Source organism: Salvia splendens, chromosome 9 (assembly GCF_004379255.2).
Source record: "Salvia splendens isolate huo1 chromosome 9, SspV2, whole genome shotgun sequence".
Lineage (NCBI taxonomy): Eukaryota > Viridiplantae > Streptophyta > Magnoliopsida > Lamiales > Lamiaceae > Salvia > Salvia splendens.
Window position 1 is genome coordinate 15,520,442 of NC_056040.1, and position 18,819 is coordinate 15,539,260.

The 18,819-nt window shown below is 37.7% G+C and overlaps 2 protein-coding genes across 4 annotated transcripts; both read left to right on the forward strand.

Moving 5' to 3' along the window:
• Positions 1–4,083: 4,083 nt before the first annotated feature.
• On the forward strand, positions 4,084–7,626 carry LOC121747061 (DNA-binding protein HEXBP-like). 3 transcript variants are annotated; one of them, XM_042141044.1, is made up of 4 exons: positions 4,084–4,219; positions 5,630–5,834; positions 6,131–6,223; positions 6,759–7,626. In XM_042141044.1, the coding sequence occupies exons 2-4, from the start codon at positions 5,704–5,706 to the stop codon at positions 7,318–7,320; spliced, it is 786 nt and encodes a 261-aa protein (XP_041996978.1). In that variant the 5' UTR covers positions 4,084–4,219; positions 5,630–5,703; the 3' UTR covers positions 7,321–7,626. The 3 variants fall into 3 exon arrangements, with proteins under 3 accessions (XP_041996978.1, XP_041996979.1, XP_041996980.1); XM_042141045.1 differs by having other exon boundaries at positions 4,200–4,330; XM_042141046.1 differs by lacking the exon at positions 5,630–5,834 and having other exon boundaries at positions 4,201–4,330.
• A 3,836-nt stretch (positions 7,627–11,462) lies between these two features.
• LOC121747811 (endoglucanase 24-like) lies at positions 11,463–15,267 on the forward strand. The gene is made up of 4 exons (XM_042141932.1): positions 11,463–11,943; positions 13,735–14,034; positions 14,119–14,280; positions 14,376–15,267. The coding sequence occupies exons 1-4, from the start codon at positions 11,518–11,520 to the stop codon at positions 14,985–14,987; spliced, it is 1,500 nt and encodes a 499-aa protein (XP_041997866.1). The 5' UTR covers positions 11,463–11,517; the 3' UTR covers positions 14,988–15,267.
• The last annotated feature ends 3,552 nt before the right edge of the window (positions 15,268–18,819 follow it).

Below are 18,819 nucleotides of genomic sequence, written 5' to 3' on the forward strand. Positions count from 1 at the left end.
ATTAAAGTTAGTGGATGTTTATTTATTTCTTTTGTATGGACTTTTTAAAAGTTTGTTGGCTATATTCATCCAAGGGATTAGTCCAAAATCACAAGGTTCAAATTTAGTGTTAGAGTTGGAAATTTTGGACATGACAATTTTGCAACCCGGATAGTCCAAAAATCTAGGTGTGTTGGCACGAACACGAATGGATTAGCCCGATTGATATGCCCTAGTCTCACCTCCACTACCCTCAGTCCGACCTCGCCATGATGCATCCGGTTTATTGAGTATTGACCTATTTTTAGTTATTTTGCTCAACAAGTTTTTGAAATTGGATGATTGTTAGTGATGGCAGAGTTTCGACAAACGATGCATGTTGTAACACATCCTATTTGATTGATGACTAGCCGAATATAAGATGCCACAATTATGGTACCATAAAGTATGATGATTTAAAAATTCTAAATCCAACCATCTAAACAATTATCATATAAATTTTTGATAACAAATAACAACATTTGATGCTGAATTGATTATATGTAAAAGACAAGATAGTGCACTTTATCCATGTTTTTCCTATTGCTTGGTTGTTGTGTTCAACTTTTCCTGGGACATGACTATTTTTTTTCTTATTTGTAATCTTTGTACGTTTAATGAACATGACTTTTTTCTCTTGTTTGTAATCTTTGTTTCTGGGTTAATTCTAACCCACATACCCCTTATGAGATTAACCTCGCCTTGAATATATCACTTAATAGTAATGGTTAATTCTTTTTTTACCATTTTTTTTTTCAGTCTTCCTTTTAACTCCTCACCTTATCAACGTAGTCCTCTTTGCCCTTTTTCTCCCATGCTCTAGATATTATTCGATCATCTTTTGGTTTACTTTCCGGTGAGTGAGCTTTGGATTTGTTCGGCATTATAATTTTGAGTGTTGCGGGTAACGGGTATACCCGATACACCCGATTATTATTATAGGATTAGGGTATTTTAATTTATATTTTAATTAATTTCAGCATTTTAGTTTAGGTTGGCTTTATTTTTTAAGTCTCGTCTTCTCTCTTCTATTATTCTACTCGTATTTCTTTCGTTTTCCCATTCTGTTTCTATCATTTTTTGTTTTTCCAACACACAGCATACATTGTACTAGTATATTTCATTTTTTTGTTATTTTTTCATTCTAATTCTTTAATGGATTTAAGGTAATTCATTAGTACATTGCATATGCATACAGTAGTACACACAGTATATATTATTATGCAGTATAGCAGGCCCCGTAGCACATTTATATTATATATACTATGTACTCGTATACACATACTCCATTAACTATTAACAATTAAATATTAAAATATACAAATCACAAAAAAATACATGTTCAGGTGGGGTACCCGCAAGGTCGGGGGCGGGATACTCAACTAGAATACCGGGACTGGGTTTATGGGCTAAATCGGGTGCAGATACCGATGAGTCGGGTGCGGCTACCAGTAGGTACCCGTTTCGACACCCCTAGTAATCTAACATGGTCGATAACATTCCAGTTATCCAAGATTAATTCTTAAGATTTTTGATATAATTTTTGTTTGAAACTTTAGCAAACCTTGTCTCTTACATTTTTCACTTAATAAATAAAAAATCTAGTTATGTCGATTAAATATTTTAGTAAGAAACCATAATTTTGAATTCAATATAGTCGATTAATTGAGAATACAAAAGTCATTAAAAATTCAATTCATTAACATTTAAGCTAATGGAAAATTTCTAAATTAATGTATGCTAAAAAAAATCATATATACTCCATTCGTCCGTGAATAGGAGTTTCGCTTTTCTATTTTAGTCCGTCCGCGAATAAGAGTCTCGATTTGTAATTACAATAAATGGTATGAGGCCATACATTCCACTAACTCATTCCACTCACGTATCATTTAAAACTAATATATACAAGTGGGACTCATATTCTACTAACTTTCTTCCGCTCACTTTTCTTAACATTTCTTAAAATCCGTACTTGAAGGAAATGAGATTCCTATTCGTAGCCGGAGGGCGTAACATTTTGAAAAAGGAAAAAAGCAACGAAGTAAAAAATGCAAAAGAAGAAAAACAAAACTAACTAAAAAAGGTTTTAGAAAATGTTGGTGCGCATATTTATAAAATCAGCATAAATATAGCATAAAAAGTTATCATGATAATCCAAAATTATGTTCGTTTATTCGCCTCAACGCATATATTTAATTCATGTATATGGGAAATGGGGTGTGTTACATTGCTAACTCACCTTTAAATTGCTAACTACAACTAAATGATAAGCATTAGATTTTTAAATTAAAGGCCAAGATCATTCAGGCCTTTTGAGTATCAATATCATGCAAAAAAATATCAATTAAGGTCAATTAACAATAAATTAGTTATAACTAAATTTTGAAAAATATACCAAAACTTTAAATGCATATAACTATCTCGATTTAAATTATTTTTTCGCATAACATATATCAATTTAAAGATAATTTTATAAGGATTCTAACGATATCCAACATGCATATGTTTCGATGTCAAAATTTGATTAAATTTTCGTAAATATTCATACATTTCGTTAACAGCTTTATATAAATACAATGCTTGTATAATGTCAATATGAAATTGTATTGACATTGTTATGTCTTTGTGTTGATGTATTTCATACACTGTATTGACATTGCGTTTCTAAACTTTAAATTTGATAGTTCCTATTATCTTTTTAATGTTTAAAAATAAAAAATAAAATTACACATGACAAATTGTAGACCACAAAATTTCTATAATTCAACGGTCTTAAATTAGTTATAGTCAGCAATTATCACTCCCCATGAAATGAGCTACAATATTCGCGTTAGTACGACTATTTTTATTTTCCATGGAGCAAGAGATATGCATAGTGTTACTGTGTTACACATTTATTAGTCATTATTAAGTTGTAAGATTAATTTGGGAATTAAAAGATTTAGATCAATAGACTAAATACATTACGTAATTTAAGATAAGGATATTTGTATTTTATTGTTAAAATAAAATACCAATTTAAAAATTAAAGAATGTTCCCGGCGTCATAAGAGCATCTCCAATGCCGACGTCAAAATCGCGACGCCGATTTTTCGCCGACGCCGGTTCTGACGCCGAACCATTGGAACCGGCGTCGGCGAAATCGGCATCAAAATCGGCGTGGCCATGCCGATTCGCGCGATGACGCCGGTTCCGACGCCGATCCTCACGGCGCCATTGTGGGTCCCGGATCGGCGTCAAACCGGCGTCATATTTTATTTTTTATTTTTATTTTCTTTTGAAAACACTATATATACGCGCTTTGAACGTCATTTTCATTCGCACTACTTGGCGGATGGGATATACCCTAGGTGGCCCGTCTTTGTGAAGACGATCCGGTGCGCATCAGATGCGAAGAAGGCCTACTTTGCGACGCGGCCGGAGTCGGCGCGAAAGGACGTGGAGCGCGCATTTGGTGTGCTTCAGGCTCGATGGGCTGCAGTTAAGGGACCAACGCGTTTGTGGAATGTCGACTGCATTGCTAATATACTGTACGCATGTATTATCATGCACAACATGATTGTCGAAGATGAAGGTGTACAACTGACTGATTGGGCCAACGACGATAATGAGGCCGGTCCAAGCCACGGTGTCGCCACCGCCAACGTACGAGGTGGGGTACCTCACGATGAAGAAGCCCTCCTCCAAGCACATGCCGACATGCGTCAGACGGAGGCTCATATTCGACTCCAAAAGGATTTAGTTGAAGAGTTGTGAGCGCGGAGGATTGCAAGGCGTTAGTTTTTATGTAAATTTATGTATTTTTTTAAATGTAATTTTTTTAAATTATTGTGCTTTTTTGAAATTTTAATAGTATTATTCAATTTAAATGTATTTGTCTCGTAAATTAAATTTCGTATGTTGATACGATTGTAAATTAAATTATATAATTGTTATTAGTGATGTGGATATGTAGTGTGAAGGCTATGTGAGAGCTATTTGATGTGATAAGCTGATGTGACAAGCTGATGTGGCAGGAGAATTGTAGTGCTGATGATGTGGCAGTGTGAAGGCTATGTGAGGGCAATTTGACGTCCAGTCTTACTGGAAATGCCCTAAATTCCTCATTCATCTGGTTTTCTTCCTCTGGAGCTCTTTCCGCAGCAGATCTACGTTCAATTGCTCGCGTCGTTTACCGCCGTCCAAGCTTGCGCCGCAGCAGGTTGGTCTCTCTCCTCTGCGTGCCCTAGCTGTACCGAAAATATTTAATCGGGTTTACATCTGAGTATCTTTTGATTTGGATCTGGAATTACTGATTTAATCCGATGGAAAGGTCGTGATTTTCTGATTTATTTCCTTATGTTTTTTGGCCTTTGTGCGGTCTGATTTGCGTTTTCCTTTACGTTGGGTGATTGTTAGTTGCTCCTCAAACCAGAGTTAGGTTTTCAGATTTATGATGGAGTTTTTACTTATTTTTATTGAATTGACCTCCACAGAACAGGTAGGGTTTCGGATTTGATTAGTCTCGGGTCATGTGGTGCTGATTTCTTAGAGTTTCTCGTCTGAAAGTTGGTGTTCTATTTTTCGCCTAGAGTTCTGCTTAGCCGTGTCACTTGTACAGCTGACAGAAAATATTCGAGGTATCCGATAGGTTAGAAGCTTGCTGTAAAGCTTTGGATAGATTTGGAATGGGGTATGTTCTCGCATATTTGTCCCCCAATGGCAAAGTATTACGTATGACAAACGAACAAGAAACAAACCAGAAATTTGACTAGACCAAAGCAGCAACAGATAGAAAATTGATTGCAATCACATATCATCAGCATTTAATACGAAGATTAGTTGCGACTTGCGACTGGTTTAATTGATTTTCACAAAACCCCTTTCTGTTCCTGCATGTATATTAACCTGCCCTACTTTATTCTTAAGTCTTTCAGCGTATATGTGGTTTAACGCAGAGTTCAGAACTCCGTTAAGCCTTAATGCCCATCATTCATTTCAACATTAGCGCCTCACGATGTTACTAGAAAACATTTATCACTTTTTTTCTCCCTGGTTATTATAAGTTGAGGGGTGAGGATTCAAGGCTTTTGCAGTTTAGGAAAGATGAAAAAAATGGAAGAAAAGAAGAAATAATTCTCCATTGTATTTGAGATATGGATGCACGAAGAGTTTGGTGACTTGTTGTATTCATCCTGTAAAAAAAATGAATGGGTTTTGGGATTTTATTGACCAGTCTCTCATTTTTGTTTTTTCCTTCTTCCTTTTTTACTTCAATTCTTACCCTTGATTACTCCCACATACAGGGTGGTTCATGGTTGGGAAGTAATGTAATTGAAATGAAATTTTACTTCATTTATTAAAATTATTGGCAGATGTGTCTTAAAGTGAGGATGCTTTGAGCTTTTATCTTGCGATGATGTGTTAGTTAGAGATGCTTGTGGTATAGCAGATGACACAGTATGTTCATATTGAGAATGTAACCGGTGCTGGTTGTTATTGATATGTGGTGGCATTTCGTGTTGAGAATTGTACTTGTAGTGTGGAATCTGGTGTTTGAATCACGAAGGAATGAGTAAAGAATATTTGGGGGTCATTGACTCGGTGTTCGGTGTGTGGTTGTGGTGGACAGGGAGAAGGCAGCAGCCGTGGTGGTGGTGATATTTTGCTTGTAGGTGTTGGTGTGTTGGCTTGCATAGTTTTGAAATGAGCTTAGACAACAGGAGCCGAAGCAGGAGCAGGAGCAGAAGCAGGAGTCCGATGGATCGTAAGATCCGAACTCAACGCTATTCCTATCGTGATGCACCATATAGGCGGGATACAAGGCGGGGCTTCAGGTTATTTGGTCTTCATTCTTTTGTATGTTTGTGACTTTCCATCACTGCTAGTGTTTGGTTGGGGAAGGAAGAGGTAGTCGACGTTCCATGTAAGGGTTCATGTGAAAGCAAAGTGGATGTGATGCTGTTTCTAGCTGCTGTGTATCTGATTAATATGTTCTTGAATTTATCAAATTGATCTATTTTTCCTTTTTAGTTGTGTGTTTCTTCATCTTATTTTTCTTTTTCAATCTTTCTTGTTTGTATCAATAATTCAATATTGGAAGATTTAAAATGTTTTGATGTGTTATTTGCAGTCAGAACAGTTTGTGCAAAAACTGCAAAAGACCTGGTCACTTTGCTAGAGAATGCCCCAATGTAGCCATTTGCCACAACTGTGGTCTTCCTGGGTGAGTTGCTTCGATATGGATATCAATTTGGTTCATCCAACTATGTTCTGATCATGAATGACCAACATATCTTTAGACAAAGTAGTAGCCAATGACTCAACTGATGCAGCATACATTTCACTTAATGCAGTTTTTTAAATTAATTTCTGGCTCAGTCTATTGCATAAAACATGGAATTTGGTAAGCTTTATGTCGCATGTGTAGTATTCCATCAACGGCCTAGTTTTGTTAGGTCATTTTTTGACATGGTGGGTTGTCATTTAAAATTTGCTTGTTGAAGTTACAACTTAATCTGGAAGCATTTCCCCTTGTCTGAATGCTACAGATGGCAATCATCATGGGGCCAATATGAAACTTATATGCAAATTTTTGTGTCCCCTTGAATATACTCCTATTACTTATTAGCCCTTTTTAGGTTCCTTAATATTATACTCATAAATTGTTCCAGTATATTCGAAATGAAACTTATCTAGCCTTTGGTCCGTGAAGTCTCTCGGTTTGTATTTTAACGTCTCGTCTGTGAAACTTGCATCAGGCACATTGCATCAGAATGCAGCACAAAATCTCTGTGCTGGAACTGTCGGGAGCCTGGTCACATGGCCGGGAATTGCCCAAACGAAGGCATCTGTCACACTTGTGGGAAGGCAGGACACCGTGCCAGAGACTGCTCAGCTCCTCAGTTGCCTCCTGGTGACTTGAGGCTGTGCAATAATTGCTTCAAGCAAGGACACATGGCAGTTGACTGTACCAACGACAAGGCCTGCAAAAACTGTCGGAAAACAGGCCATCTGGCACGTGATTGTCAGAATGAGCCTGTGTGCAATGTGTGCAATATATCTGGACATGTAGCTAGAGACTGCCCTAAGGCCAATATGCTCGAAGAGAGGGGTGGTGGAGTTCGTGGAGGTGGAGGTATGGGTGGAGGTGGAGGTGGAGGCGGATTCAGGGACATAGTTTGTCGGAACTGTCAGCAGATGGGGCATATGAGTAGAGATTGCATGGCGATGACCATTTGCCACAACTGCGGTGGAAGAGGTCACCTGGCATTTGAATGCCCATCCGGGAGGTTCATGGACCGATTTCCCAGAAGGTACTAACGATATTATTGACTCAGTTTTCACAAGGTGCTAGAGCGCAGTGATCCCCTAGTTGTTTCCCCCTCTCCCGTTTCTGTTTGAGTAAGGTTGAAGTTGCACTCGATAATCTTTGCCATTTAACTCGATTTGGTGTATTTGGTCATCCTAATAGACCAGGCTAAAGGTAGTGCCTATTAGCAGCTGTGAGCAGTTACTTGAAAACTACCTGGGCTTGTTTTCAGCACATATCTATGGAACCCATTGTTTCCTGTAATAGCTTTGGATTTTAAGGTGGAAGGTGTTTTAGTACTGGTTTTCATGTCTTAATAGTGGTCTCTCTCTCTCTCTCTCTCTCTCTCTCTCTCTCTCTCTCTCTCTCTCTCTCTCTCTCTCTCTCTCTCTCTCTCTCTCTCTCTCTCTCTCTCTCGTGCTTGGTGCATGTGGGGTGCACAAGATTGGGGTTTGGTTTCCTTATCACTTACCTTCTCACTACCTAGATAATAAGCACGCCGCATTAAGATAAGATTGTCCTTGTCAAGAAACTACTCCCGATGATACCCATATTTTCTAAACAACAATTGCCACTTCAACTATGGATAGAATCAAATCGTCTTGGATTACAAGATACTCATTTGTTATAGATGTTTTTATGGGTTATTTATCTTTAAATACACGTGTTTTCACTGCTTTTTTTTCACAAATTTTATTTTTTTTAATTGGATTATATGAAAAGTGAGATCTTATTAAATGCATAAACTTTTTTTATTTTTTAATTTTTTTCATGTTAGAACTACTCCCTCCGTCCCTTAAAAATAGAAATTTTTAAAATGACATGAGTTTTAATATAAAATTGGTAAAGTAAGATAATGATAGAAAGAAATTATGTTAGTGGAAAATGAGTTTCACATTTTTATAAAGAAATAAATTGCTTTAAATAGAAAATTTTTATTTTGAGAACCGAAAATGAAAGAGTTTCTATATTTAGGGGATGGAGGGAGTATTATTTTTAAATTGCTTTAATTTGGTTATATTCTACTTTACCCGTTTTATAATAGGGGTCTTATTTGATTATGACATGAGTTTTAAGAATTGTAAATAAAAGTGGATTGAATAAGTTAGTGACATATGAATTCCAATTTATATATATTAGTTTAATAATAAAATGTGAATGAAATAAATTGGTATAAATTTGGCCTTACTTAAGTGAAATAAGACTCTTATTGTGGGACGGATGGAGTAAATATATTGTTTTAACTTTTTCCTGAGGAGAGTAAATATTTGGGTTGAGAGAATAATTTTATTTTGTTTAAATAATGTTGAAAATGATATATTGTGGTAGTGGCCTAGTGGGCTAGTGGAGGGTAAGACGGTTGCCCTTGGAAGAAGTTACGCTCTGCCAAAAATTACAGTACCCTATGCAAAACACCACAACTTTCGGATATAAAGATTATTGTCAGTAAATGCCAACAAATCCCATAATTTCCATGCCGAAATTTATTGGATAAATAATCTAATTTTCATGATTCGATTCGATGTTCAAAAATGTATATTCTCAACTCAACCCATGTTGGTGAAGTTGTGTCACGCTTCCTATCCCAATTTCAGAAAATTGCATTCTTGAAGAGATAAATTTTACTCTATTCTAGTAAATACGTTTCTCCGTTCATTTTTTCAACATATACGAGAAGAGTCAGGGTCACTCATCACTGGGATTTTCCAAATATATTTTATAGGAGTAGTATTTTTACTGTTAATAATTAAAATTATACTCCGTATTAATATTAGCCTTAAAAAAATAGGAATCCATTTTCTCACTGTATTTCTACGATCAAACCCGCTCTCTCGCCCTATTTCTCTATTCCTTTTTTTTCCTCTCTAGTTTGGGCACGAGTAGAAATTTGAGAATTAACTATTGAAGAGCCTTTGAATTACTATCATTCAAATAAATTAATTTAATTAGTAGTCCTCCTATCTACAATGATTCTTCATCTACACTCCGATTCAGTAAAGACTAAAGATGATTTCGGATAATTCTTATCAACGTGATTGCATATGAATTTTAATAGTAAAATCCCATGAGTCCGTGACTAGTTATCTGTTAACTCAAATAAAATAAACATAGAATTAACTCAAATAAATTATTAGTACTAGAGGTTCACATTGATAGTTTCGATCACTTAGCTCTACATTAATTTTTTTTTAATCTGTACGTCCTTTCGGCATTATAAAACGATTGAACTCTTTTTATTTTTATTAGTGTAATAATCAGTGACATGACATCAGTTAAGTTAGTCTGTTTTTATTGAAACCAGGAATCATATCTAAAACTGAGACCGATTGAATTTTCGTTTCTAAAATTAGAATATGTATGTAGCTGGATCATGAAAAATAACAAACAAACACAAATTATTTTGCAATTCATAGTTTCTTTTAATCTAACTTTAACATAGCGGCGGTTTATTTCACGAAGTCTTACAATAAAATAATTAATTGAGACGTTAGTCACGTTACAAGCCGAAATGTTAAATTGAAGAGTCGTAACACTGAATGCAGCCCATAAAATAAAATAATTATACTACTACAGTACCAATTTAATGCCATACCAAAAATAAAAGAAAACACAAAAAACAAAGAAACAGGACCCTACACAGAAAATAAAAAAGTGCCAAAAACCTACTCTTTACAGGTACAGTAATGAGACTCACCTTTCTTGCTGCATGTGAATTTTAACTGTCGCCACCCGCCGTGTCGGCGCCTACTTGTTTTCAGTTAGTAGTACATTTTTTTCTATATGAAAAAAATTTAAATTTAAATATACACATGTGACTTTATAAAATGTTAGATAAATAAAATATACTACTCCCTCAGTCCCAAGATAAGCGACTCACATTCCTTTTTGGGACGTCTCAAGATAAGTGAGTCATTTTTTCTTTTGATATTCTCTCTACTTTATTCACTCTCTTACTTTATTCACTTTTTATTTTACTAACAAAACTCCATTTTCTTAAATCTCGTGCAAAAAAGTTTTGGCTCACTTATCTTGGGACGGAGGTAGTACTAAATTTCACGTATGTTAGTCCATTAAGCATAAATTCGCACTTTATTTGATATATATGTGTGTTGTGATGGAACTTATGATTTTGTCTTACATCTATCGGAAATTCAGATAGGTCACACTTTCCTATCCAAATCCCAACGCCCGTGAACACACCCCAGCGCATACGACGTGTTTGGATTAATTTATTTGGCAAATTCTACTAAATCATTTCAAATTAATATACCAAGGCAAGTCACTAATACAGAATGATTGTGACAAGTTTTATGGATTATTTGAGTTGGTACCAAACAAAAACATCTTGTGTTGATTTGAAATTGTTTTATTTACATAAAAAGATAAATTGTTGTTCCGTTTATAAGATTAGATCTCGGGATTAAATATGTATTGTGTTTGGATCATGAGATTGAATCCCACGATTCAATCCTAAATGAATAATCATATGATCCTTAGTCATGGTTTAATCCTTTTGAATTAAAATAATTCTACAACTCAATCTTATACTATATTTCATGATTATTTTGTCTAATAAACCGAATAGCATAAATGAGACTGAAATTAAAATAATACAAGTACTATATAATTGAGCAGTGTACAAGTGCGAGGTTTTGGTCTGCATTAGGATGTGATTATGTTATGAGATAATAATGTATGCTACTTAGGTGTACGGATTGGTCTATATTTATCAATTATTCTATTATGCTTATGCCCTTCATTTTGTTTTATAGATAAAAGACTTTAAATTTCATATCTTGAACCCGTGTAGTATATTACTCCCTCCGTCCTTGAAGAATATGCACTTTGGGTTCGACACTAGTTTTAATATAAAATTGGTAAAATAAGAAAGGGTTAGAGAAAAAAGTAATTAAAATATTCTTAGTGTAGAATGGGTCCCAAGAGACTTTCTAAAATTAGAAAGTGTATATTTTTGTGGGATTGACTAAAAAGGAAAGAATGCATATTCTTGTGGGACATAGAAATAAATAACAAAAAATTAAATTATTTATTTATTTTTATAATACTCCCACAACAAAATTTAACGGAGGAATCATGCTTATATAAGTATATCAACGCCCTCCATGTTCCTCACTTCTCACTCCATCGCCACACAGTAGAGGAGGTTTACACACCTCTCTCTTTCTCTCTCTAAAAACAGCAAAAAAATGGCGAAAAAATCCCCAAACATGAAACAGCGCTACGCAATTCTCCTACTTCTCCTCTCACAATTCCCATTCTTCGCGGCGAGCTACCATGACTACGCCGACGCATTGTCCAAATCGATCCTCTTCTTCGAGGGGCAGCGCTCCGGCTACCTTCCGCCGGATCAGCGCCTGACGTGGCGAGATCACTCAGGTCTCGGCGACGGCTGGACTGTCGGCGCCGACCTCACCGGCGGCTACTACGACGCCGGCGATAACGTCAAGTTCAATTTCCCCATGGCTTTCACCACCACAATGCTCGCCTGGAGCGTAATCGAGTTCGGCGACCGAATGCCGCCGCCGGAGCTCCGCAACGCGCTGGTTGCGATCAGGTGGTCCACCGATTATTTGTTGAAAACGGTTGCGCAGCCTAACCGAATTTTTGTGCAGGTAACAAATGATTATACTGTGTTGTTGATTATAATAATTTCGATTTTTCATTTTCGCACATTACATTTGAAATTGGAATAGGAATTGGTTTTGATATAGCTGAAATGAAATCATGACTATGAGCTATAAATCGACAAATTAAGTAATTGGCATTAAATTCGGAATTGCTATGATGAAATCATAATTCATGATTAAGAGCTATAATTCGACAATTAAGCATAATTTCCTTTTTCTGTTTCCATGCATAACTGAAAAAGGAATGAACAAACATCAATATTATAGGATTAATTTGGTAGTTTATAGCCTGAACTTTCAATAATTTTTTATTCATTGCATTAGACTGTGATACAGTTTATTTCATAGCGCCAACAACAATATAGAGCTCATAGCCAATTTTTGGTCGTTTTATAGCAACATTCTTTAAATTGATGTGTGACTTTTGTTGATTTTGACGCAATACCATATACTTTCAATTTTGGTTGACTAATACGTCAAAATATTTACAATTGACAAAGTATATTCATCAAATGAACAATTCATATCATAAAACGACTACAATTAGATTCATACTTGGACATTGTTATTGGTTAAGTTTGAAGATAAAACTAGAAGTCAGTTTGGAGTGGATGGAAATTTAATTTGAAAGCAGTTGGATATATTGATAGATAAAGTAATAAAAGCTGACCGAGCTGCCCGGGGCCATATAAGGTCAGGTAGGGTGAAGGGAAGATATGTGTGGCTGTGAGAGAAAACTGAGACTTGATTTAATAAAGTAAAGAATAATGTGTTTTAGTTTTATATTTACGTATTAAATTTAATACATAAATATATTAAAGGCATTTTAAATATTTAATAACTTCAAAGTATTTTAGATTGATAGTTTTCATATTTCAAATCCTTGTGGTTAATCTGTTTCGGTTCCTAAATAGAATTACTTAGTATCTTTTCTAAGTACTCCATAATGTTTGTTTTTTTCATTTATAGAAAATTAATTACGATACATACTACAAATTGGAATATACGTATATGTGTCTTGTAATATTAATAAATTGATCAAATAATTCTATTTACGACTTTATTGGTCGAACATGCCCACTAACAAAACAAACATAAACTAGCATTCAATTCACCCCAACAATATGGTATGGATAATGGTGACATGCCTTATATTACTATATATAGTTGAATGGTTTATCTGCCTCTCATCACTTACTGGGCCAACTTGCAAAAAATGCTGGGTAAAAATATGGTGAATGCACCGAATATTGCATTATAATTAAAAACAAACAAACAAACAAACAAACAAAAGAAGCTCTATTTCCCATAAGTATTACGCCATTTGAATTTAATATAGGCAGAGATAGTGGGTTATATTAGTTAGCCGAAAGCATATAATGTTTGAATTGTACTCCGTATAAATTTTTTAGTTAGTTATTTATTTAGAATTTATCATTCACTTTTCTTTCACGTACATGCATTTATCATTCGAATTTTTTTTTTGGAAAAGTTTGATCTCCAAACCACTTGACTATAATGTCAATGTGTTTGTTGAGAAATAGATGATCTCGTATTGGCATTGCCACTTATAAGTAAATGTAAATCTATTGGCCAACTTTACCAACTAGACTATCTTTTACCATCTTCAGAAGTTTTCTTGTGTCACCATCCTACATCAACTGCACAAACCAATTACGTAGTACTTACAATTCATTGAGATTGATATTACTTCTTTTATTTCAATATTTTTCTTCTTAGTAAATTGGTAAACATTTCAATTTGAATCATGTTTAGGTTGGGGATCCGATTGCTGACCACAACTGTTGGGAGAGGCCAGAGGACATGGACACTCCTAGGACAGTGTACGTCGTTGAGGCTCCGAATCCGGCGTCTGACGTCGCCGGGGAGACGGCCGCAGCCCTAGCTGCAGCCTCCATGGCATTCCGAGCGTCCGACCCCGGATACGCTGAGACTCTGCTACGGACCTCCAGCAGAGTATTTAACTACGCGGATAGCTACCGTGGGGCTTATAGCGATAATGCGAATATTAGAGATGGGGTGTGCCCGTTCTACTGTGATTTTGATGGATATCAGGTACGCTTATTTGCTCGTACCGAATACAGATCGGCAGAGTTGATCTTGATCATCTCATTAAGCTGTTTGTAAACAAATGGATAGGATGAATTGCTATGGGGGGCAGCTTGGCTGGGAAGGGCATCAAATGATGACACTTACCTCAGTTACTTGCAAAACAATGGCAAAACACTAGGAGCTGATGAAAACATTAACGAATTCGGGTGGGACAACAAGCATGCCGGTCTAAACGTGCTCGTTTCCAAGGTAAAAATCTATTTATGGTTGTTGTGAATCGAGTTAAATCATATATTTGTTGAAAAACTGTCAAGAAAATGATGAAATACCCTGTTTTATTGCAGGAGGTTTTGGAGAACAGCAAGTACTCACTCCAGTCATACAGAGCCTCAGCAGACAGCTTCATGTGCACACTCGTCCCAGAAGCGACCTCCTTCCACATAGAGTTCACCCCCGGAGGCCTCATCTACCGCCCGGGTGGAAGCAATCTACAGCACGCGACCACCATCTCCTTCCTCTCGCTCGTGTACGCAGACTACTTGGAGCGATCATCGCAAACTGTCTACTGCGGTGAAGTCAGCATTAGCCCCTCAATGCTGAGACAGGTAGCACAGAGGCAGGTTAACTACATCTTAGGCGAAAATCCAACAGGAATGTCGTATATGGTCGGGTATAGCAGCTCGTACCCTAAGAGGATCCACCACCGCGGATCCTCTATCCCCTCCAAGAAGGACCACCCTCAGGTGGTCGCTTGCAAGGAGGGTTCGGTCTTTTTCAACTCATCCGATCCTAACCCTAACACGTTGGTCGGGGCCGTGGTGGGGGGACCGGGCGAGGATGATGTGTATGACGACGATAGGGTCGACTTTAAGAAGTCCGAGCCAACTACTTATATCAATGCTCCATTTGTTGGTGTTCTTGCATACTTTGCTGCCAACCCTAATATTGGTAGTTAGGGTGATGAGATTTGGATGATAATTGTATATAGGTTTTTAGAAAGTGTTTGTTGGATTGAGATAGCGACAACTGTGGAAAAAGTCTCTCATCTTGCTAGAAATTGCAAGAAGGAAGAAGGCTAAAAGGTTATAGGTTGTGATGGCTGCAAGATTAGTCATTGTCTCAGTTTTCAACTTTTATTTTGATATCAAAAGTAATACTCCTACTACTCCTTAATTAGGGGTATGTCTGTTTTAGGGAGATGGTTTTATCTTTGCAATGATATTTGTATTGTTTCCATCTCTTTTTTATTCAAAGGCTCATTCGTGTTTTGATTTTTATGTATCGCTTCATTTGAATGTGGATATAAAGTACGAGTATGAATTATAAGGAAAATTGATCCTTCAGTTAAAATGATGAAAAACTATAGTAATATATGACCCCATGGTAGGAGTGATCTAAATATTAAATTTACATTTTATTATTTTCTCTTTTAAATGAACGAATATTCATTTACCAAGAAAATTAAAAATTCCAGCAGTCATTAGAGCACCCACAATGGGGCGCCCGATGGCGTCCATCGTCCTCGGGCGCGGACGATGGCACCATTGTGGGTGTCTGGCATCGGGCGCGCCCGATGCTCACGGCCGATACATCGTCCGCGGCGTATAGGGCGCGGACGATAGGCTATCGTTCGCGCCATCGTCCGCCGCATTGTGGGCTCCGCGAACGATGACACGCAGTTTCATTTTTTTTATAAATACCCTTCATTTTTAACATTTCATTTCGCGATTCCACTCTCGAAACTCACATTTTTTATTACTACGAAATGGATTCATCAAGTCCCAGCAGTCCGATGTTCAGTGGTGAGGCGCGTTGGCCGGGTACAGAACCCGGCGAATATCGATCATTCGCCGCCAACACGCAGTACGATCCCGAATTCAGCACGGAATCGTACGATTTGTCTGACATGGAGCCTTCACCAAACCGACCCGTCGCCCCCTCCCGCCGCGCCGTCGCCGACGCCACCCCATCCGCCGCACCCGCCAAAAAGAAGCGGACCCGGCATCGCGCGTACAAGTTGCCACCTCCGGAAGTATGTGAAGAGTACGCACCCTGCCGTACAAACTACCAGCCGGATGAAACCCTCATATTGGCGAGGTGTTGGGTGGATATATCAGAGGATCCGATATTCGCGAACAACCAAAGTCAGATCGCGTACTGGGAGCGCATCGCCGAGCGCTACAATGAGGCGAAGCCGCCGAGAGCGTACAAGCGCCAACGGGAGCAGCTCCGCAAGCACTGGGACCAGGTGAAGAAACAAATCAATCTGTTCTCGTCGGAGTACGAGAAGTGCGCGTGGGGGCAGGGGAGCGGCGAGAGCTTGAGCGACATGCCCTCCAAAGCGCTGTTGTCGTATCAGTCACTGTACGGCGAGTTCAAGCACGAGGCCATCTGGGCGCTCTTGAGGGACAAGCAGAAGTTCCAATGCGGGATTGTGCAAACCGGGGGGGGAAAGAGGTCGAAAACCACCGAAGCTGTTGGTGGCACCAGCAGCGACTGCGGGAATCGTCCGGTAGACCTCAACCGGACGTACATGGAGGACGATAGTATCGGCACACCGATGTCCTCCCTGCGTCCCATAGGCGTCAAGGCTGCGAAGGCCAATGGGAAGGCTACGATGACATCATCCTCGACCGCCGCAACCCCATTGCCGTTCCCGGCCCCGGCCCCGACCCCGAAAGCCGCCGCCTTTGAGTCGTTGGCAACAACCTCGATGGCGAGGACGTTGTTGCATACGCACAAGTCCCTCAAGAAGTGTACGGACCCCGACGAAGCCGAATATCTCCGGGCGTTGATCGATGAGCTGCGCCGGAAGTTAGGAATTGCGTAGATTAGCCGGTTTTTAGCGTAATTTGAATCGTGTAACTTTTTTGTAATTAATATTCGCCGGTTTTTAATTACTCGTTCTTTTTTTTGTTAATTTTCATTTGCATACTATATTTGAAAACATTTAAATTAATTAAACAAAACAATAGTACAACTGATGACGTGGCGCGCCTTAGGGCGCCCCACTGCAGTGGAGGGTAGGAGGATAAAACTGATGACGTGTCGCGCTATAGGGCGCGCCTTAGGGAGCTCCACTGCTAATGATCTTAGTCATGGGTGTTCTTCATCTCTTGTAAGTTACTTCCTCTATCCATAATTAAATGGCACAAATTTACTTGCTCTGGTTTAAAAAGTAATAATATAATAAGTGAGTATAAAAAATTAGTGGAGTATAAATCCTACTTCTATATTGTATTTAGTTTCTAATAAAATATGAGTAAAATAGATTAATGTAATATGAAGTCTATTAATAAAAAGCAATAAAAAGTAGAGGAGACACTTAATTATGAAAAAATAAAAAAGAAAACTTGAGACATTTATACATCATACATAGATGGAATAAGTATATTCTACATACTTTGAATAAAAATAACATTTTAATGAAAAATAAATTGCTCCAAGTCCATATCATGAAGTCATAATCAACATCGATGTACTCACTAATTCCTTCTCAACATCGTATTTAATAATCCCATTTAATATTTAATTGATAAATGTGGCACTAAAGTGCTAATATCCCGTGACCACTTTTCATTATAGTTATAGTAGTATAGTAATGAAATAATAGTAATTGATAGGGACAAAATTTGGTTGGTGGGTAGGCCACTGATATTACATATCACCAACCCGGATCCGAATACGCCAAATCGGTTCATTACAAACACGGGGACATGACCCTACCCGTCTTTATTCCTTTGGCGGGTCATACCACACTAACCCATTAAAAATTCATTCTTAATTACTCTTTTCCTCCAATTTAAGGATAGAAGACGTGCACGTGGAATTCTCTTTTGAAAATTTAAATAGTTTAATTAGTGCATAATATTTAAAAAAATGTTTGGTAGAGTGAGAGTTCAAATACTTGACGTCCACTACATAAAATCAAATGTGAGCAGAATCTTACTGTTCAATAAAATACTAATGTATCTTAAGTTGCACAATCAAAGGAATTCAGTCGTGATAGGAAAGGAATCACCGCTAGTGTTATTCGATGTGTCACTCATAGGCACGTATAGCTCGAGCAAATAAATAAGAATCGTGCACTTAAACATTTAGTGAAATTAATAAAGGGGATGTTTATCTATAATATCTAATTCTCTTATAGGGAAAAAAAGAGGTACGTATATGAATTCTCTCAAGCGATACTTGATGGTTCCGCGAATTTTTGATGGTGATGAATGCAGGAAAATGCAGATCACGACACAGAGATTTTACGTGGTTCGATTTACTGAGGTAAATCTACGTCCACGGGAAGAAAAGAGGGCAGAGTTGTATTGCTTGATCTGTTTTCTTACAGCTTACAATACAGACTTGCTATTTGATCTTTTATCTCTAGAGAGCTTAACAGAACTTAACCTTTTTCTATCTGATCTAAGTTCTATTTATACATAGAACCAAGATCGTGGCATGCAGCACCATTTACTAGGCAGTGGATGTCGTGGAGATCGTGGCGATCTTGCATGGGTCCACTATCCTGCATGAGTTAATGACTGCTTGACACCACTAAATAGATCGTGGGTGTAGTGGAGGTGGAAATCCTGCATGAGTCCACTATCTCCTAGTTCGGTCGAATACTGAGACCGAACTGCTGAATTATTGCCGAGCAGCTTTTGCCGATCTGAGAGTAGAGCTTGATGCCGACCTGAGAGCAGAGTTTGATTGGTTGGCTTTTACCGAGCTGTAGGCTGGGGCCGAACTCTTTAGTCATGCCGAACTGATACTCTTTAGTCATGCCGAACTGAT